The sequence below is a fragment of the Siniperca chuatsi genome, linkage group LG3 (assembly GCF_020085105.1).
Source record: "Siniperca chuatsi isolate FFG_IHB_CAS linkage group LG3, ASM2008510v1, whole genome shotgun sequence".
NCBI classification, from domain to species: Eukaryota; Metazoa; Chordata; class Actinopteri; order Centrarchiformes; family Sinipercidae; genus Siniperca; species Siniperca chuatsi.
This window is the reverse complement of record NC_058044.1, coordinates 8,658,519-8,681,793: the sequence shown is the minus strand read 5'-3', so window position 1 is coordinate 8,681,793 and position 23,275 is coordinate 8,658,519. Positions and strand designations below refer to the sequence as shown.

Genomic DNA, 23,275 nt, shown 5'->3' with positions numbered 1-23,275 from the left:
ACAAACATCTTTTAGGATATCTTATTAGTATTTGTCGGATATTTTGCTGATACTTTTTCACATATTTTACTAATAATTTTAGGGATATTATACTAATATTTTTGGGGATATTTTACTGATTTTATTTCGGGTATTTTACTAATATTTTGGGTGTTTTTTTATTAAGAAGTTCATGGAGAGGATGAAAAGATTTAGGTCGTCGTCTTGAATGCTCTTTGCTAACCAGGAAAGCCTTTATAGAAATAAGATGCAATAATAAATAAATAAATAATCTGAACAGTGGTAAAGGTGGGCTAGAAATGGCCCTTAGAAAGGTTACAACCTTGTTTAGTTCTTCAAATGATCAGTGATTAAGCCTGTTTGGCAATCATGGTTTAATCTGAAAAGGGCACCTGAGATGGAAGGAGCACTTACGACTGATTTACAGTACACTCAAAGAGAAAAGGGTTGTGCAACATGTCGTCCATCAGGAAAAGAGGGTCTAAGGATAGTGGCTGTCATGTGCTGTACAGATTGTAAGAACCCTTGAGGCATATTTGTGATTTGTGGTATTTGGTTATATAAATAAAACTGACTTGACAAGTTGTAAATTGTTTTCAGAGCGGCTGCCTTCAAATTTTGGTGCAGATACTGGTGATTATGGTGAGTGTGTGGTGGGATTATACAGCCATTAGTCTGTAGTCATTGGTACAAAAGATCAATGAATAGACTGCAGAAATACAAGGGTTGCATTTACAGGGAGTGCTGGAGTGAAACACTGTGCAGACCTGTCCGGTTTGTTGTTGTCAACTTGATCCAAATTTCAGTCACACTCCTCCCTTTTCTCTTCTTCCTCGTCACCTCAACAACATTTCGGTGACGGTGCAGTTCAGCAGTGAACATGGGACTGTGGGAGAAGAACTGGGAAGACAGAGAAAATAATTTGCGACGTACTTGAAGCTTTGCCAGTTTTCATGCCTGTGCACAAATTCTTTGGAAAGTGGGTGTGCTACCTTCTAAACAGCAATTCCTATTGTTTTTATATCAACATTTAAACACTGAGCACAAACACCATGTTAAGTCAACAAGACTTCCTAAGGTGACCTAAAGCCCAATGTCGGTGGAAGGTTTCTGCTGCATGCAAATCATGTAACAAAGCTGAATCTATCTGTTTAAACCAGGGCTCATATTCACAAAGGATCTTATCTCGCCACTAGGAGTCCTCCCAAATGGCACTACAGTTCTGAGCTTTCCTGAGAGTTTCCTCTTAAGAGCTATTCACAAAGCTGCTAAGAGAAACTTTTAGCAAGGAACAAAGAGAACTCCTAAGCTAAGAGAAGGGGCGGGGATTGACAGCATGTGTCATGAATGATGTTCACTCTGTCCACAGTGATCTGTGATATGATAAGGCCCATAACCGGTCAGAAGGTCTTAGAGGCTTAGGAGTCCTCCGAACAATCTCTAACAGTTCCCAGACTTAGGACCTACTGCACTTTTAGCACTACTTTGTGAATTACTCTTAGACCAAAAAGACTGAGACGCCGTTTGTGGAGGACGTGTTTCTAACCGCTAGTGAAAAGCAGAATGGCCCACTGATGTTCTTACGTTCATTTTGATCATGGTAGCCTATAACCTGTTTAAAATGAAGCCGTTGCTTTATTTTACTGGTCCCTTCATTTCCTACATTTCTGGATATATTCTGAGTAATTTGCTGGTATGCAACTGTTAATTCTTTGGACATTTCCTTGAAAGGGCTCTGTATTTTGGTACTAATTATAAGGTATATAAAGAAGGTGTCCAGTTAATAGTGTTGTTAAGTATCACTCACCATATTTGGGTTTTTAGGAAATGATCTAGTAGTTTGGTGGAAATTAGAGGGCGTATATCCAGGGAGTCCATTAGCAGCCATTAATATCCAGGAGAGAGAAAATGTCTTAAAAACTTCTTCACAATTCTTTAACTGATGGAGAGACACTTGATAACTCTAGTAAATAATTATTTGTAACTAAAGTTCAATTGTATGTTTACCTGTAATTTACAACCACACTGGTACATTTTTAGGTTTGTGTGTCAAACATATAAAAACTCTAAAATGAGTGAGAAGTCTACTTAACCACATAAATATTCTACTTTGTACGCCACTACATTTATGTGGCAGCTACACTTGCTAGTTACTTTAAAAAACGAAATATATGATCAGTTAATAAAATATTTTGCAGTGTCATAGATTAAACTACCCAACAGTACATAAAGTAGTTTATCTTATCTTCACCTCAACCAGTTACAACAGTAAATGCTGTTTATATATTAATGCGTAATAATAATCCAGTAATATTTTTCAGTCGTATATGAGTTACCAGAAATATTATCCCTAATACTTCATTTTAAATTCTGAGCAGACTAATGCATTCATAAAAGCATTTGTGAAAATACACATTTTGAGATCTTTTATATATTTGAGATATTTTTTATTTTAGAAACACAAAAGCAGTCCACTGTGTAATCACCCTTATTCATCCTTTAAAGGCCTGCTCTTAGATCTCCTGTATAATTACGGATGGATTAAAATAAACCTCAAGGAACAACAGAAACAGTGGTGGAAGAAGTGTTCACGTCACGTAAGTAAAAGTAGCAAGACCACACTATAAATATACAAGTAAATGTCCTGCATTCAAAATTGTACTTAAAGTCCTGCTAAGTATTAGCAACAAAACGTGTTTAAAGTATTAAAAGTAAAGCTACTCATTATATGCAGAAGTGCATAATTTAAAAATAATCTAAGATGTGAATTCGTAGCCTAGTCTGTAAATTTCAGGTAATCATACCACTGGCCATGATAAAGCTACTTTTACTAAAAGATCTGAATATTTTATCAACCGATGCAAATAACGTTTTAGATCATTTCCAAAGAATGAACAGTTACATACCATCTTCTCTAGAAAATAATTAGGAAGATTTCCAGGAAATTAGTAGGAAACGAGGGGACCCATATATTTGCTTTTATTTAACTGCATGCAGGTGGACATACCTTGTCATAAACTTAAATATTGCGCCCTCTTGTGGTTGAATAGATGAATTGCAGGTACTTGGATCTACTTGTGTAACCACCTGCTAGTCCCGCCCACTATACCACATCCTATTGGTCAGCGCTCTGAACAGAACCACATGATTGGTCAGGATGTGCTGTACGTCAGAGCTCCCGGAACACAATATACACATGAAAATATAAGTGTCCCGTCGTGTCTCTAACAAACAGAGCAGTAAGTATCAGTTTACACCCTCGAAATGTTAATTATAATAAAACCTGAGACTGTGGAGTGAATGTGTGCGACAAGAAAAACAGTGTAACGTAACATTTTAATTCAAACTGTCTCTAGTCATGCCGACGTCTCCAGTTAAAACCCGGATCCCCCTCACCAGCTTCGGTCATCTCATAACAGAGGTGAAGGTAAGGACAGGACTTATTCATGTCCAGTCTGGTCCAGTGATGGGGTGTAATTAAAGAAGGATTGTAGTCGATTAATAGAATGAAAATGCATCTGTTTAGTTAGACAAATCGGGTTTTATATATCATATATCATTGTAAATAGGCTATAATACCTTTTTTGTTTTTGACTGTTTAGACAAAATAAGTCCTACTAAGATACCACTTTTTTTCTCCTTTGATTAATTTACACATTAGATGGAGCACCTTTCACAAACAGATTTTCTCTATTGCTTTTGGCTTGATCATATAAGATAATATGAGGCCTTATTGATATCCAGAAGGGAAATTCTCATTGCAGCAGCACAAAAACAGTCTAAAGAGGAAGGAAACAGATATAAAACTATTTAAACAAATAAATGCTAAGCAATAAGAAAGTAAGGACACTCAAAATCAATAGACTATACATTATATTCAATACTTAGATCATATGATTTGGGCATTTTGCAAACAGCTGTGCAAAAATATAATGTGCAGAAGTAGGGACCCCAGTAACAAGTATTTAAAAAGATAACAGATAGATTTGTGCTCTGGTAAATACAGGCATCTATCATAGTTTTAGACATATTATTAAAACAATGACTAAAAAAACATTGATTTAGTTTAATCAATAATAAAACAAAAATTCTTGGATGCAGCAGTCATCAAATGTACATGTATTTCTTACTTGCCAAAATAAAATTATTTAACCTGCAAACCTGCAACTGTTTTTTGTTGGGGTTGTTTGGTTTTTTTGCCACTTGGGGGCAGCGGAAACACGTTATAAACACATCCAGCAGTTAAGGAGCAACATGACCATTCTTTTGGAGTTGTGTTTGTGTCCACCTGATGAACAGAAGTCTTATATTAACTCTGTTTTAGCTGGTTTTAGCTCAGTTTTTGGTCTTTAATGTTACCAACTCCTGAGGGAAATATCTAGCTCTTAGCTGCTAAATGCTCCACTACGTTCATTAGCTAGCGTGAAGGCTGATTTATAGTTGTATCATAGCCTACACAAGTATGGAATGCCATTTTAGTCAATATTAAATAAATGAAATATCTAAATACATAAATATGCCTATGAAATTAATAAATACAAATATGAAATAAATACATGAGTCAATAGGATTCAATATATAAATAAATAGGTTTTCATTTCATTGGATTAGTATTTCATAATGTCACATTTATTTATTTCATGGGACTTTTATTTCATAATGCCACATTCTCAGAGAAGACGGAGGCCAGTTTGCAGTTGTGGCCAGTGGCATTATGAAATAAAAGGCCCACGAAATAAATAAATGTGGGATTATAAAATAAAAGTCCAATGAAATAAAAACCTATTTATTTATTTATTGAACCATATTGACTCATTTATTTATTTCATAGCCATATTTATTGATTTAATGGGTATATTTATTTATTTATTTATTTATTTAATATTGACTAAAATGGCATTCCATACACACGTGGTCCACACCGTTGTGAGCCTTTGTACTTCTGCCCTGGTGCTTGCTCGTGGTGGGATTTGTTGGGTCTCTGTGAATAATATTATAAAGAGTGCGGTGTAGACCTGCTCTGCAGGAAAAGTGCATTAACTTCTGTTATGAATTGGCGCTATTAAATAAAATGTAATTGGTGTGCACGCGTCGCTCTGCAATTACACCGCCAACACGGTGGAGTTTCTGTGCCACTGTCTGGAGTTTCTTCGTTTACTTCCAGCAATAGCGACTGAAACTGAGCGGACCATGTCGGAGTTGGAGCTAATAAAAGTTGAACAACAGTTACTTTTACTGAAATTACTGCAACGCAGAAAAGAGAGACGGTGTACGACCGCTGAACCGATCGAGGCAGCAGGAGGGTGAATTGTCTGTGCTCGTCCCGGCCACTGAGAGACACGGAGGAGGAAACGTTTATGTTTTCGGATGTCGGCAGGTAGATTGGGCGATTTGGTTCGTCGTCTGCAACCATTTCTCGCATCAGTCGTTACCTGTGTGTGTCTGCCGTTTGCTGCAGAGCAGCCAAGTTAACTAACGTTACCGGGGTTTTTTGTGGTTTTTATAGCCCCGTTTGGGAGGCACTGCTCTTTAATGGAGGTGGAGCACATTTGCCAAAACTACCGGTTAGTCTTCATCCTTGAAGTCCTTTCTCTCGTAAAATAGAAAAATACTGTTTTTCAACACTTCTGATGAAACATAAATCTCAACTTTTGTGTCGCTTGTCCAAGTTTTCTAGTGTGGCGTCTTCTTCGCCTCGCCTCATTGTGGTGCGCCAAACTGCAGTGTGCTCGCTACTGCCCCCCCGAGGCCGCAGGGCGGAGTACACACACACACAGTTGTACTGAGGCCCTTCCACAGGCGAAAACAACCTTCAACAAGCGACACAAAGGTGAGATTTATACTTTATCGGAAATGTTTTCAAACAGTATTTTTCAGTGTTGCAAGAGTGGAGTTTACAATACATTGTTATGATTAAAAATATAAATTATAGCCGCTTTAAAGGTTTTATTGATAACATTTTTATGTAGACGAATAATTTTTAGAAAGGTGCAGAATGAAAGTATCACTTTTCCTAAGAAAAAAAAATTAGGATTTGTGAATTAATCATTTTAAAATTTTTGACGGGTCCAAAATGAATGTTTTGTTTATCTCTGTGTGTAAGATGTCTGACGTTTGGTTCCTGCTTCTTAACAAGGTTAAGTTGGTATCACGTGGTATCTCTGCGTCGTCAGCGGTCAAGAGTCTTAAGGCTTGTTTGAGATGAGCTTGAGTAGGTCTTCGTGTTGTTTTTTTGCGACAAGTGCATGCGTAGTCCTTGTGGCAGAAAATGGAAAAAGACAAAACACAACTTTATTCACTGATTTTGGTGAAATTGGATCATATTTTATGGAGCAAATTTTCTGTTTTTCTCTCCGGCTGCTTTGCTTCTACTCTCTGTGATTTACGGAGTTTCCTGATGGACAGATACCATCACTATAGCTCATTTAGAGGTGCAGCTAACGTAGCCGTCCTACTAGCTGACTCTGCCGGACTGGGAGAGAGAAACACCAGGGGGAGTGAGGAGGTTTTCAGGACTGGGAAGGGGAGGGGGGGGGTTGGGCGCCAGAATGCGAACTGGAGCCGGGCGAGCGGGCAACGGACCGCTAGCTGCATGGCTAACTGAGCTATGGTGATGGTATCTGTCCATCAGCAAACTCCGTAAATCACAGAGAATTGAGGCAGAGCAGCCGGAGAACATCAGAGGGAAAAAACGAAAATATTAATATAATATCTTGAGGCCTGCCCCCCATCGTTTTACCACTCTAATTCTTGCCTCATTTGTGGTCTGATAAACAGTCAATTCATCAAATTCAGCACCCCATATTGCTAGTTTCGCTAAAATCAATGAATGAAGTTATAAAGTTGTGTTTTACAGTAAGGCCCGAAGAAGACCAACTTCTGCAGCTGAGGTCACGTGATTTCCTGTCAACTGCTGAGTGCTCTTGCGGTGGTCTGCCATTTTGTGTCTGCAGCTAGGTACTCTTGTGTGCGGTTGAATTATTATTATTATTATTATTATTATTATTATTATTATTAAGGTTATTTATATAGCACTTATAAAAATGAGCAATTACAAAGTGCTTTACAAAGCAGACATAAAAGGAAAATATATAATACAATGCCAGCATATGATAGACAAAGTTGAAAAGTAGATTTATTGTTTTGGAAAAATCCACTTTGTATGACCTCAAAACCTTGAACCTAAGAAGTAACGTGTCAAAAACCACATCTCATATGCCCATTAAGACCATTAATACAGTGCAATTTATGTGCAAAGTAGCCATTATTCTCTGGATACATATCAAGAAACCGTAACTGCTAAAGAAACGTTATTCACACTGAGTCAAAGTTCACTTCTGATAAATTTATTGGTTATTTGTTGGACAGTTGCAGTAAGCAACACATGAGACATGAAAGCATAAATCATGTGTTTTTAGATGAATGAGATGTATACACTCTGAAAACATTCAACATGTTGCTGCACTTAAATTGTGTGTGAAAACGTTATGTGAGGCAGGGCTTTTCTACCCGGAAGTCATTCTAAACAAACATTATGATTCGTTCTTATAGCGTCTGATTTCAGCTCCATCTAAAAGGAGACTGTAGTGAGATTGTAGAGTATCCATGGTAACTAGACAGTTGCTAGTGTCTAGTAATTTAGAATTAAAGGGTAACTACGTACTCTTATTCTGCTAGAACCCTGTTTTTAAACATGCAACACAGGAGTGAGGGAGCAACGGCTGTAGGAGACGTGGCTACGTAGCGTGTGATGCTGGGGGTCAGGGGACACGGGGGAGACTGACTGACCACCGCTCAGCGAGGCATGGACAGCAACTGAGCTGGTAGTCAGAGCTAACCAGCCACGAGAAGCTTCTGTCAGACTCTGTGTCTCTGCTGGAAAGACGGGGAGTCTGGTGGAGTCATATTTACCGGCCCTTTGAGAGAGTCAATTAAATTAAATTCACTTAGGCTTTATTGGCATGGGAAACAGATGTTTGTTGACATTACTAAAGCATGGGGGAAATAAAAACGTATAAGCTATATAAACAGAAGAAATGTGCTGTTATCCTACTACTACTGCTAATAATAATAATAATTTATTATTGTTTGTTTTTATATATATATTTTAATTTATTTTATTATTATTTAATATCTTTTTATTTATTTTTTTCATTCTTTTTTCTACATTGTAGACCTGCAGTTAAAAAATACAAATAAGTGAAAACTACATAAATACTGCAAAAAAAATGTATGTGTGTGTGTAGGTCATTCACTGTCCCTCAGGTTGTGGCATGTTGATACATATTGGGCAGCAAGATCCGCCCTGTCTCCTTCTCCTAGGAGTATTTTTAATTTTGTGAGGTCATTTAGCTCTTTGACATCTGAGACTACAGAGTTGAACTTGTTAAAGTAAACGTTCCTTATTTCATTGAATGTTGTAGGAGGAAGTGCATCTCTGGCTCAGCCTCACCTGTCAAACAGTGACCACGTATTCTGTTTTCTTTTGGTTGCCAGGAATTTTTTTTTTGTGTGTCTTCCTTTTTCGTTTGCCAGTTTGTGGTCGCTGAGCCTGTATTTGGTTAGGATCTGTCTCTGCTTTCTGTCTCTGACAGTAGAGAGATATTCTGCCAATTCATAATCTCTTTTTAGGGCCAGATAACTTTCTGATCTACTTTGGCTTTTAGTTTCTTCTTTCCAATGATCCAAATAGGTTTCTTTTACATTGCGTTATAATTTGGTTTACTCTGATTGGTGTTTGGAAAGCAGTGTTGTTGTGAGACTGGTCAGAGTGTGTCTGAGAGGGGGCAGTTAGTCTCATCACTAGCTGACATAGGGGACTCTTTTCTGGGCTGAGTCGATGTCTAAGTACCCGTGTTGTAGCTTGGATAACGGCTCTACTACAAGAGGCTCTCTGGTGTGTGTGTCGATGGTGCAGTGTCAGTACATAGCCATAGCCATGCTGTTTATCGTGCTTAACGTTCGTCACCCCTTGAATATCTTGTTACGCTCTGAATATAGCGGTTATCACCTGTTTTAAAATCATATGTCAACAAGAATCTCTGATTATGTGTACAGCGCAAAAGAAATAATTTTGTGTGTGGTTCCTGTTTTAAGAAGTGTCCTTGAGCAAGATTTTGTCAGCTGTAGGGCTGCTGCTCTATAGGTACTTTCACTTATGTGGTTTGCTAAAGTGGAACATGGATTTACAATAAAAGTGTTCTGATAAAATCTTAATTGAATAAACAAGAGCACAGCTGGTGTTTCTAAATGATTTAAGAAGACATCTTCCAATCCATCGTGCTTCAGTCAACTATGTGGTTTCTCATCGTTGCAGAATAAATCAGCATTACTCTGCAGAGCAACTTTGTCAGCACTCTGCATTCTATGGAGGCAAATTAGGGTCATTCATATTTTGAGCTTGTGAAATGATGTTCACAAATAATTTCACAGCCTGCAGTTGTATAACACCTTTTTATGTGCATGTGAAAAAAATTTGCAAGCGCATATCTGAATGTGTGACTTTGTAAAAGTTTTGCAGCAGAAATCTTTTGTGTATGTGTAATTAAAATACATGCAGGAATATTTTCAACAGTGAGGTTTCACACAGCCTGACAGATGGACACATCTTTGTATGTGACACTGAAGTTACAAGCTACGAGTTACAAGCGCAAATTTTGACCCTGTTTTAACACCTGTGCTGACTAGCCAATCAGCACGCTGCCCACTCAGAGGAAGTCAAAAACTGTCCAATCAGAGTTGTGCAGCATAGTTAAACCATAGACTGTATATAAAGATAGACTAATATATACAGTGTATGAGTTAAATATGAGCTAATATTAGCCACGATTCTATCACTAGTATAGCCGCTGACGGTAACTTTAGCCAAGTTGACTGACAAAAGAACCACTAGTTAACCAATCTTTGGCTAGCTTTAATGTTTATACTGGATGGGTTGGAACTGACAGTCGGACTAGTTTGTTGTTGTGCATGTAGGCTACCTGGAAGTTATAAACCAAAGGTTACACACACTAAGCAAACTATCATAAACAATCTTTATTTATGAGGGAGCTTCAATTAAACCTTGATTTACACATTGCCTTTGATCATATGATGCTGCTAATATTTAACAGTTGTGATCCACTTGTGTAATGCAGGCACTACAGTACAGATGTTTTATCTTAGGTATTCATATATTTATTTTATATTTATTCTTTGACGTTTCCAGCTGCAACTCATAGCCAGACGACCTGTTAGAGCAGAATTTTGTTTTGTTTTGTTTGTAGGCCTGCTTGTTTGAACCTGTACAGTCTATGGTTTGCACACACACACACTGACACAGACGACACTAACATATTGGTTCCTCTCTTAGACAAAGAGAACATTAATCCAGCCCTCTGCTTTGGAACTGAAATTAGGAACTACCCTCCTTCTCACATTATGTCTTGAAGCACCTGTTAAAGAACAGCCTTACTTCCCTTAATATTAACATTACTTGTTCAAACGGCACAACAACAGACGTTAGCCAACAGACTGTAGCTAGCTAAGACATTAGCTAATATGCAAATTAAGTAACTCCGCGATGCATGCACAGTCTTGATATATGTAGTTAATTACGATGTAAAACTTTACTGGCATGTTCAGAGCTAATTAACCCACCTGGATCCCAGAAGAGTTCGCCTCTGGCTCCTCCATGTTGACTCCAGCATACATGGACGAAGTAACCAGAACGCGCTAGAACCTTTTGCCCGCTGATTGGACAGTTTTTGACTTCCTCTGAGTGGGCAGCGTGCTGATTGGCTAGTCAGCACAGGTGTTAAAACAGGGTCAAAATTTGCGCTTATAACTCGTAGCTTGTAACTTCAGTGTCACATACAAAGATGTGTCCATCTCTCAGGCTGTGTGAAACCTCACTGTCGAAAATATTCCTGCACGTATTTTAATTACACATACACAAAATATTTCTACAGCTGCAATACTTGCATGCAAATAATTTTCACATGCACATAAAAAGGTGCTATACAACTACAGGCTGTGAATTTAATGCATTTGAATTAAAAGAAACACTATAAGAAGATGACAAGCGTCCAACTACATTTTTAAAGTGCGTTAGTCTTTTTTTTTTTTTTTAGCACACAGAGTAATAATATAAACATAAAGGAAGAATATGACATGTACAAAATTATTTTTTTTCACTTTATTGCCTGATTCCACTGTAATGGCTATACTAGTATGAAGCAAGAGACAGTTAGCTTAGCATAAAGACTGGAAGCAGGGGGAAACAGCTAGCCTGGCTAAAGAATAACCCAATACATAACCTCCTGTAAAACCAAAACTTTGTTGGTGTTATACTTTTAGTTTTTGTATGCATTTAACAAACAAGATGTAACATGTTAATTAGTGAGCTTTAGATGTGCTGGTAGGCAGATTTGTTACCTTGAGACAGAGCCTGGCTTGTTGTTTCCCCTTGTCTCCACTCTTTGTGCTAAGCTAACCGTCTCCTAGCTGTGGCTTCATATTTACTGTTGAGACATGAGAGTGGTATCAATCCTTTCATGTAACTCTCGGCAGATATTCTCCAAATGTCTAACTATTGCTTTAAATATAAAGCTACAGCCAAGAGAAGGTTAGCTTAGCTTAGCATAAAGACTATAAGCAGGGGGAAACAGCTGCATATGGCCAAGAAATAGAGTAATACATAGCCTTTCTTGAAACTACAATTTATCATTTATACACTTCGTTTTATACATTAAGAAAACGAGATATAACATGTTGATTAGTGCTTTAGAGGTGCTGATCGGCAGATATTTTTTTGTTGGACAGAGCCAAAGTAGCTCTTTCCCTGTTTCCTTGTCTTTACCTTTGGGCTGTGGTGTGTAGCCCCCAGCCAATAACAGCGCGCAGGGTGTGAGGTCGCAACATTGCTATCTCCGTCGCACTTCCGCTCTGTCGGTGTGTGTCGGTTTGACCGAGGGCAGGGCTGAGCTTCACTGACACACAGTGCAGAGAGGCCACAGAGGATGAAGCCTGGCTTCAGCTGCATTCAATGTGGCTTCTTCCCGCAGGGTTGTGCAGAGGTGTGGCTGATTTCAGAAACAATCAGAAAATAACATTTTATTTCTCTGATGCACTGCTTTGTTCTCGCCAACGTTGCTCCCTCTCTTCATTCTCTCTCCCCCTCTCTCTCTCTCTCTCTCTCTCTCTCTCTCTCTCTCTCTCTCTCTCTCTCTCGCACATGAGAGAAATTTTAATTGTGTTTGCAAACAGCAACTGAAAAATCCTACTTATTCTGCCTTTAAACACAACATTTTTAGTGACATGACTTAGTTGACTATAATGTGTTCAGCATCATTTAAAAAAAAGTACATTTTCCTGTCAACAGTTATGAAAAAAGCCTGGCTTTCATGTATTTCTGTGGCAACTAATGTTGGAGAATTGAGAGATTTTGTTAATAATCGGAGCCTTTTAATATGCATTAAAAGAAAAACTTCAGAATCTTCAGCCAAAGGGAATTGCAGCTTTAAGCTTTTATCACCGAGTCCCATCTCTCATGGCAAAGAGTCTGTGGAGAATGAGCTCTGTGTTGCCAGCAAGTCCAGATGATTTGCTGATGTTCCGGCTGATTAATCTAATTGACATGCATCCCCATAAACCAGCTTGTCATCCCAGTTCTGCCTTGTCATGCCAGTCAACACACCGCCTGTTTCAACATGCATTTAGCCTTAAGTGTCACTGACGCATTTAAAGAAATTGTTCAGTTTGCTTGCTTGTCACATAGTTCTCAAATTTAGTTTGTGTTTAGAGGTTGTGTGCAGCATTTTCACCTCCTTACTTAAACATCAGAGAGCATCTAGATTATAATGAGACTCAATAGAGCCAAGTTATATAATGCTTCACATACTGAATGCATGTTCCCATCATTTACTGTTTCACATTCATTTTGACTTTGCATAAGCTCTCAGGCTATTTGATATGGGTTGGGTGCAGGGTCAGTAGTAGGGTAAGTGGACTGCAGTTATATAGCACTGTTCTACCTTAACGAACAAAGCACTTTACACCCATTCACACACGCATTCACATGCAAGGCACTCGCCTGCCCATCGGGAGCATCTTGGTCATCAAATCTCCAGTCCTGTGATTAATGGACGACCTGCTTCATTGATGTCGCTTTTGGTTTTGTGGTTAAATGTTTTTTCTTTCATTTTCACATACGTTTTTTTTTTTTTTTTTTTTTTCTGTGACATGTTTGTCTTTTAATGCACACTGAGTTTAACTTGCCATGACATTTAGTTTATATTCTACATTATTTTGCCTATAATATCCTAAGAAACACATTTTGATACAACCTTAATATCATGACAAAATGTGTAAAAATATCAAGTGTTCTGACTGCAGTGCTTCCTCTTACTGTGTGCATGTGTTTTTTGTGTGTGTTTGTGTTTCAGAGGCAGCTGTTTGGCATTGAGGCCCCAACTTCTGTGGAACTGACTGGTTGGAGGAAATACTTTAATAGCTACACTCTGCAGGGTCGTCGAAATGTACGTAATACACACCCATACATGCACAGGCTCTATTAGATATGAACATTTATACATTTTTGCATATCAAGTTCCCTCAGTCAGAAATATGTCCTCCTCCGCTCTCTTACAGTGTGTCTTGGTTACTTATGGGATTTTTGCTGTAACAGCAGCTGCCTACTGGATGCACAGACAGAACAAAAAAGAAAACCAGACGTCCAGCTCTACACCCTGAAAGACCGACCTCTTACAGCGATGGAGCATTATTTTTGGTGTGAAGAAACAAGTGTGAGAAAGTTCAAAGCTGTACTGTATATCAATAAATGCTATGTAAAATGCCCGAGGCTGTCTGATTATTATTCAGTGAAATCATGAGAAGTCACACTGGTTACCATGGCATCAGACTGTGGATGGGGTGGGGTTGTAGTAAAATTGTTTTCCCACAAGGTGTCCATCTGCTGCTGAGGAAACTGCAGCCAAACCACATTTTTATAACCCATTTTAAACCCCCAATTCAATGTATTTTCGAGAATTAGGCCAATCACAAAAATCATACATTTTGTAAGATTTGGTGCATTAGTAGGAGTTGATGAACAAAGACTACGTTTAGCTTCATGCAGGTTTTGATAGACAATGTTCACCGTCTGGGTTTGAGAGCTTCTGGTTCAAGACATAGAACCTACTGTAAAATAATCACAACACAGCATTAAAAATGAAGATTTTCAATTTTTACAGTTTCAATTTATGAATGCTTGTAGACATTGTTTAATTCATTGTCTTTGGTGTTGTTCATGGCCTTGTGTGTGTGTTTTCTGCGCCTTTTATACGAGCTAAGATTATTTGCATTCAAAAGTTAAATGCACATGAACATGAACATGAATGTATTTCATGCATTTAACTAATTATTTGTGCATCTGTATACCATGAAATATAAAATATATAAATGAGTAAATAGCCTATAAGCTACTGTACATGCAAAAGTATTAACTAGTTGAAGTAACTTCAGCTATATTATGAGACTCACTAGAGATAAGTTATTGATGATTTATAATACTTCATATACTGATGGGTGTTGCCATCGTTTAATGTTTCACATTCAATTTGACAGGAAGGAGTGCTTTGCATAGCTCTCATTATTGAGATAAGACTATTTGCATTTAAAAGTTTAAATGCATAAAAATAATTTAATCTTGCACGTTGAATATAATTTGCGTTTAACCGTGTAATTATTTGTGCATTTTTATAACATGAAAGAGCTCAAATATATAAAGAAATAGCCCATAAGTACGCGCGCGCGCGCCCGCGCACACACTGCTGGCACATCACGTGATTTAAGGGAATCTGCAGACCGAAGTGAAAGCGAAAGCACAGCCGGGAACACCTGAGTGCTTGCATTTTTTTCTGTATGTGTGCGCGTGTAAGAGGTGCATGCGCCGCAGTCTGTAAATGACTCCGTCTAAGGAGAACCGCTGAAAGTATTGTTACAACCCACCATAATAACAAGTTGTTTGAAACAGCGGCTCCGCCTCCAACTCAGTATAAACTTTAACCGAAAGTATGATGTTTCTTCTGAAGAAGAGCTGCGACCTTTGGCTGGAACGAAGCTGCGGACTCGACAAGCCTCTGACCGTCTTTTGCACGTAAGTGAGCTTTGCTTATTAATTCATTCAAAATAATAAGAATCATTTGTGCGCCAGCAATGACAAATGCTACTCCTTCATTCATCTAAACGCAACAGGTCCAAAAGTACAATGCAGAAACACATTCGTTAATCTGAATTGGACGCTCTTACTGCATAACTTTAGTAATATTGGAAGATTAAACACAAACAAATTAACACATTTGGATTTCCGTCACACCAACTCGTATTTTTAGATTAAACCACACCAATCCCGATGTCATTAGGATATAATGTCACCTTATTAGATAATAATATACATAATATGTATGTTTTACAACAGTGAAATACGCATCACTAATGACATTCATTTGTATGTATAATACAAAATATGACAATTTTTCTGTGACGTTTGCCCACTTTTTGTCTGAACTCAGCAGACTTGCAGTGCAGTCCATCAATATTTGGATATTCACTCTTTTTTGATCGAGATATTTCTGAACTCCAGCATTTTGGATCTCAAGTGAAACAACTGCTATGAGGTTAAAGTGCTGACTTTCAGCTTTAATTTAATTTCAGGGTCTTAACATCCACTTTGGGTCAACAGTCCAGGGATCATAGCTGCTGCCCTGCCAGCTGTAAAAAAGGGGTTCATCCAACATGGACCTGAAAACCTTCAAACTGAAAGTTAAACCTCATAGTCATTGTTTCATTTCAAATCTAGTGTGATGGAGTGCCGGCCTATAACAATAGAAAATGTCCTATTGAAATATTGACAGACTGCGCTGTGTAATATTGTGAAAGATCCTGAAGTTACACAACATACTATAATCTGGTTGACACAGCCTGCCTCTTCAGAAATGGGTAATCAAACACGATTATGTTACTTGCGCTGAGATTTGGAAAGTAAAACGTTTGGTGACACAAACGCAAAACATTAAAATTAAACAGACTTTAAGTATCAAAAAAAAAAGGGAGAGACAAAGAGTAAAAGAACATTTTTTTAAGCAGTCTATCTAACTGGGTTGGTAATTATGTAAGCAAGTAAAGCACTGTACTATAATTTTAAACTTTATTTATAGAGCACTTCTCTAAACAACAGTTAGAAAGTGCTTTAAAACATAACAGCAAAATTAAGCAAAATGTACAAAGGGCATCCCAACAGAAAAAGAGACAACAAACAAAAAAAAGTATTAACGGTCCAAGTATCCTTATATACTTATGCTACGTATAAAGTATATTACTTATATATGTATAAGTATTATTAAGACCTACTTGTTAAATTTGTGTATTCATATATTTGTATTTGTATGTTGCTTTTATCTTTTATTTTGAGGAACTTTGTGACTTTGCTTTGGAAAGGAGCTTTATAAATAAACTTTACTTATTTTTAGGAAAACTACAGCACGTGTCAACTAACATGTTATATATAAAATATTTTCACACAAATGCAAGGAAGAACAACGAAGAGGAAATCCACAGATTATTCTCTTTGTGTGTCTCGCTTCACTGAGAAAGTGAAAGTGTTATTCTGTTATTAATTCTGTTACATCCGCCCTTCCCAGTGATGGATGATGCACAAACTTGTAGTTTATTGTCAGTCACATGTCCTCTGATTCTGCTTCAGACACACACACACACACACACACACACACACAAAACACACACACACACACACAGAGGCTGGATTACATGTGTTGCAGAAGTGTGCAGTAAAGTTAAAGCAGCCATAACTGATAGTTTTATAATAACAGTGTATCAAATGACAATGTGAAAGGGCTCGCTCACTGTCGAATCTGCAGCTCCCCTCGACTTTACGGAGCTTTATAGTGAGTTTCAGCTCATTGTTTAGCACAACTAAACAATGAGCTACAAAGTGCTACCAAGGGCAATGGAAATAGACTTAGCTTAATTATGACGTACATGAAGCATGTGACTGTGGAGCGATTCCTCAAATGAATACATGAAACAAACATAAATGCCATATTTCCATCGTGTTGTCTTCTCCCGACTGGAGAATTAGTGCCACCAGCTGTTTATCTTGATGAACCAACTCCTAATATTTGCATAACAGTAGATGATGGATGGAAACGTGTATTCATTTGAATTTTCTTATGCTGAATTTCTTGAAATTCTGTTAAATTTGCACTATATTTGGATGGAAACCTGGTTATTTTTGTGTTCACAACTGGTTTCCGCTGCCCCCATGTGGCCAAAAACATCAGTTATTGCAGGTTTAAGATGCAGTACAGTGGAATAGAAGATTTTGACTGTGATTTTCACCTTTCTGTGTTTCAGCTCACAAGAAATTTCAGTGACAATCCCTCAAGGACAGATGACAGAGCAGATCCAGTCTCTGCTGAATCTTTATTAAAATCTCAAGCTGTTGTTTAAGCAACATGGAGTCTCCAAGAGGACTGAGCAGCAGATGACTGACCAGAAAAAAGTCCGTGATGGAGGATCTGCCAGTGAAAAGTGGAGGAACTGGTGCAACAGGTGGTCAAGAAGAGGATTCTTCTTTGTAGGATGGTCAGAGAAAATCTTGATAAAACAGTAGTACAAAGCCAAAAACAGAACCGCGCAGCTGAGACACAGAGCCAAAGTCACTCCCCTGAAGAACTTGCAGGATCTGAACGAGCCCAGAGCCCAGAGAGAGTTAATCCAGAGAGCCAAGAGCTGACAGACAGGCAGCTAGATTTACTTCACTGGAGCAAACTCAGCTTAGAGGAAGAACCTGAAACCTGGTGCCAGGTTAGTACTCATTGTTTGCTCACTGTGACTCACAGATTGTGGATTTCATTGCTTTGGGATGATGATTTTTAAACAGGAGACAGATGGCTGGAGCGAGATATTCAGAAATCAAACACCAGGAATTCATTCTTAAATGTTACATCCAGTGGTGAAAGAAGTACTCAGTGTAGAGATACCCTGTTACAAGTAAAGTCCTGCATTCAAAATTTTACTTCAGTAAAAGTACAAAATAATATAATAATAATAATGATAATAATAATACTTTTAATAATGATTGTAATAATACAACTACAAATTAACCACAAATATGTAATACAGGTGTCTTGCAAGTTTTTTTTACTGCTGCAAAAACAAAACATAATGTTTCTACTTTGTTGAAGGGAGCATATCTCCATTTAATCTTCTAGAGAAAACAGCAGTTCCCACCACACAAAACCTCTGTGGTTATCACTGCATCGTCCTTTGGAAACTCAACTGGAAAAAGTCAAATATTTGAGGTTGTCGTTGTACTTTGAATGTTGGCATGGAAACACTTCAGCCTAATTTGTAACTGGTAAATCTGACATCAGCATGTGAACACAGGGCCACTGTAACTGTTACACTGTTCAAAAGTGTTCAACATTGTGTTATTCTTGTTAATAGTAGAAGTAGTAATACTACATTATTTACTATTATTCACATAGTCTAACATCTCTCAAAACAAACATGCAGTTGCTTTATAGACTTAGAAGAATATAATAGTATGGATAAAAAATGATCAATTTAGCAAAAAGTTAGTGTTGGAAAAGTGACTGGAAATTAAAGTTTTTAAAAATGAGTTTTCAGTTATTTGAAATAAGTCTCTCAGGTACAGCAGCCAGTTGAATTTATTCAGGGAGGTTCTTGCAGTGTTCCTGTTTGCACTTTTTGTCTTTATTACAAAAGGACTGATGAAAGTTCTAAGATTTTTGTTTTAATACCTTTTTCAGCCCTGAGTAGTGCCTGCAGGTATTCCTTTCAGCCTGCATATAGCTCTAGCAACCTTCACAAATAGGGTAACACATACTGTTAGAAATCCACACTTATTATCTACATATACACGATACGTTTTCAACCAATCCTGTGTAACTGCTGCACCACTAACTCCATGATACATATCAGTTTGTAACGTCCATAAAAATGTAAAAATTTGCTGCTCTTTAAAGCTACATTAGTTGATATTTGGCCACTAGGGGGCAAAAAAAAACATCAAAAGAAGCTGACATATCCCCAGCTTACAATGTTATGGCTAAAATATTAGTGAACAGTTTCTGGCCACATGGTGAATGAAAGTCTAATATTCTCTTTTTTACTCTGTTTTGGAAGCCATGAGCCACCGTGGTTGCAATTATGTTTATAATCCTGTTATCTCAAGATCATGAGTTAATTATCTCGTTATCTCAGGACAAAAGAGTTGTTTTTGAGTTGGGCAAATAGCCCCAGCAACCTTCACCAATAGAGTGGCCTGTATGAAAGGTGAAACCCAGGAGAAAAAGTCTGTAAATTACTTTATTCATATGGATTAAGAGCTCTTTAAGGATATTCTCAGGATTCAAGAGGGCAGGAACCAGTCAATGAAATGTGTCTGATTGCATTAAAAACTTTCAGCCTCCACAGAACAGTGTGATTTGTAGTTCATATCAGGTACGACACTGTGTCGTCTGTACATGCTGACTGATTGTTTCTAATACCTTCTCTGCTGTAGTCAGTGACTGGAGCTAATGCTGAGAGCTGGCCCACACACCTCCGTCCATTCAGCAGCGCAGCAGAGTATAAACTAGTGAAACACACTTACCAGCAGCTCCAACACAGTGGTTACTACTGGGGATCAATGACCATGGAGGAGGCACACGAAATACTCGCACGGGCACCACTGGGCACCTTCCTCATCAGGTAATCTGCCACTTTCATTTGAAAGTTGTAGTGTTGTTTTGTCTGTTTATAATACACCAAGTGTTTTTAAGTTCACCCAGTGCAGGCTATTAAAATTACCATTAATTGGATTTATAGCTCAATTATGATGCAAAATATGTATAACATGCATTCATCATGACTTTTGATAAATCCTGTTTTGTGAACAGCAAAGGCTGATTGTTATTGTTATTGTATTCATTAATATTAAGTGGGTTTGGGATATTATTCATTTTAATTTCCATTTTCTACCAATAGTTTAAGTTAAAAATATTCTTAAAAGATCAAAAATTGGACACGCATATGTTTATATTATCATCCTGTACTATTTTCCTCTTCTGCACAGCCAATAAAAAGCTTTATACAAAAACATAAACCATATTTAGTACGCACAAAGTGACTGCATGCTGCTGCTGTGTTGTTGCAGAGACAGCGGCCAGCCGGATGTTTTCTTCACTCTGAGTTACCAAAGCGATGACGGGCCAACTAGTGTTCGTGTCCAGCTGAACAACCTGCTCTTCAGTCTGTATGGCAGCCACAGGACTTTTGCTTCACTCTTCGTTCTGCTCAGTTATTACACCGGCTCATCCTGTAAGCTGACAGCGCCGTATCGCAAGCAGCGTCCGGAGTGCCTGAAGCAGATGTGCAGGAGGGCTCTTATACGCTCATATGGAGCAGAAAACATAAGCACCTTACCTGGAGTCAGTACTCAAGTTAAAGACTATGTTCATTCATACCCTTGTAGTATATAGACACGTGTGGACAGAGTGCCTGTTGCTGTATTAAGATGTTGTTTGTGGTGTTATGAGTAAAACAAATCTTATGTATTTGTGTATTTAAATAACACAAATACAGCTTGAGTATTTAATCTGCAAGTTGTTCAAGGTCTATTTGCACACATTATCAAAATGGTATGTTCTACAGAGTACACATGGCACATGTTATCATTTTTTAAATGAATAACAACACATATTGTCAGAAATTCACAGTTATTATTATCATTATTATTATTATTTGTATACAGGACACGTTTTCTACAAATTCTGTGTAACTGCTGCACCAGTGCCTCCATGATGCATATTATTTTGTAACATCCATAAAAATTGCTGCTGGTTAAAGCTGCATTAATTGATGTTTGGCCACTAGAGGGTAGAGCAACAAAACATCAAAAGAAGCTGATGTATTACCATCTTATAATGTTATGGCTAAAATATTAGTGAATAGTTATTTGCTTCTGGCCACATGATGAATGAAAGTGTAATATTCTCTTCTTTTACTCTGTTTTGAATGGAAGCCACGAGCCTCCGTGGTTGCAATTATGTTTTTAATCTTGTTATGTCAAGATTGTGAGTTATTTATCTTGTTATCTCATGTGAAAATAGTTGTTTTCTGGTAATAATTATCTCATTATCTTTTGAAAACAATAGGCCGTTTTCTCGGGATAATGGGACAAATACCTCATTAACATGAGAAAGCAACAGGTTGTTTTCTTGAGATAAATTATGGATGAAATGAGGAAGCCTGATTTGAATAATCACAAGAAAATTACCTTTTGTTTTCTCTAAATAATTAACCTGTTAAGGAAACGACTTTGTTATCCCAAGATAAAATACAATTATTGCAACCACAGCCGCTCTCAGCTTTTGTAGTTTTGGTCTCCACCAACTCCTATAAAATATCTGTGTCTTTGCTAGATGTTTAATTTTCTTCACCAGCTAGAGAGATATAGGTAACTTTGTCTTCTGCCTGCCTGGCTGCCAAGGGGGCTGATGAGAGCAGCTGAGACTCAATTATACAATAAGTCAGCTAAAAGAGGCTCAAAAGCTCCACAGAGCAGCGGAGTTGGTGATTATTCTCTGTGAGCTCGTCAGTAAGAAATTGGTTTCAAATTACATGTAGTAATTTGATTCAGTAATATAATAGTATTGATTAGTGCAGTTTTAACAATTCATCAACACTTGAAATCATTTTACAAGCGTAGTATCTTTAGTCCTGTGGAACAACAAACAATCGTACGATAGAGTGTGATGCTTTGCAAAACTTTGTTCATGTTGAATAAATGAAAATCTGTTGTGTATTTTAATATAATGCATGTGAACCCATGGCTGAACAAAGCGGGCAACTACCCTTGGGCCCCAGGCTCTCAGTGATCCCAAAGGCCCCTGGTTGTGTTGCAAATACTCTGAGGTAATAAGATTAATTGTTGTTATTTTTAGCCATGCTAAGCGGCGTGGCTCTAGGGATGGCAATGTCGGTCTGTCGGTCCACTGCTTTGGTCCAGACTGAAATATCCCAACAACGGATTGGTTGGATTGACATGAAATTTGGTTCAGACATTCATGCCTTTGGGGATCCCTTGACATTAACTGTAGCGCCATCTTCAGTTCAAAATCAGATTTTTTCCCCAAACTTTTGTTTATGACCAAATATCTGCAAAATTCCCATCAGCCTTAACTGTACTTAGTGTTTAGTGCTAATTAGCAAATGTTAGCGTGCTAACACGGCAAACTAAGATGGTGACCATGTAAACATTGTATCTGCTAAACATCAGCATGTTAGCATTGTCACTGTCACCATGTTAGCATGCTGATGCTAGCATTTAGCTCAAAGCACCGCTGTGTACAGCCTCACGGAGCTGCTAGCATGGCATTTCATACTACATACTAATTGTATAAAGTATGCATAATGTACTTATCTTTATGGTGTTCTGTTTTTGGTGTTAGCACACAAGAAATCAACATGCAATCAACAAGTGCGCCATAGGACATCAATCAAACTGTGACTAGAAAGCCACTGCATTCCAAATAAACCTTGCAAAGAGTAAACTAAACATTTTCCCAAAAATGTAACGCTAATTTATTTATTTTCCAAGCTCTTTCTGGAGCTGTCTCACAACCATTTGCAATCGTAGAAAAGGTTTCAGTCGCAGTCATCTGGACACTGTTTTCAGAATCAAGACGTTTCGGCTCCCATCCGGGAGCCTTGCCCTCAGGAAGGAATCTACCTGAGTATCCTGAGGGCAGGGCTTATGTAACACAGAGTAGCTTAAATTTCTAGTTCCTGTCCCATTTTTTCACATTTGAGAATGACTTCCGGATGGGAGTCGAAACGTCTTGATTCTGAAAACAGTGTCCAGATGACTACGACTGAAACCTTTTCTACGATAGAACACTCCTGGACGAATGAGGGACTACACCAACTGTTTGCAATGTATTAAAAAAAACCTCAATTTTCTTTGTGTAGTGCATTGTTGGACAATATTACTTATTAACAGCACACTTAAAAATCAAAATATGCACACTGACTTTAACAATTTAACTATTTCAGTGCATATTCTCAAATAAATTTCTGTTGAATCTAATTGTACTCAAACTAAATTGGTATGAGGGGCTGATTAGGGGCCTGAAGCTCATTTGGGCCCCTGGGTGGGATAATCTGGCCCTGTATGAAGCTGACTCTCAGCTGAACAACTATCTGCCAT

General features: G+C 37.9%; 1 protein-coding gene across 2 annotated transcripts; it reads left to right on the top strand.

The window, feature by feature from the left end:
• Positions 1–14,862: 14,862 nt before the first annotated feature.
• On the top strand, positions 14,863–21,882 carry socs1b (suppressor of cytokine signaling 1b). Of its 2 annotated transcripts, none has more exons than XM_044191591.1 (4): positions 14,863–15,136; positions 17,413–17,865; positions 19,589–19,776; positions 20,222–21,882. In XM_044191591.1, exons 2-4 carry the CDS (start codon positions 17,641–17,643, stop codon positions 20,544–20,546), a joined length of 738 nt encoding a protein of 245 aa, XP_044047526.1. In that variant the 5' UTR covers positions 14,863–15,136; positions 17,413–17,640; the 3' UTR covers positions 20,547–21,882. The 2 variants fall into 2 exon arrangements, with proteins under 2 accessions (XP_044047526.1, XP_044047527.1); XM_044191592.1 differs by lacking the exon at positions 14,863–15,136 and adding an exon at positions 15,699–15,978.
• Positions 21,883–23,275: the final 1,393 nt, after the last annotated feature.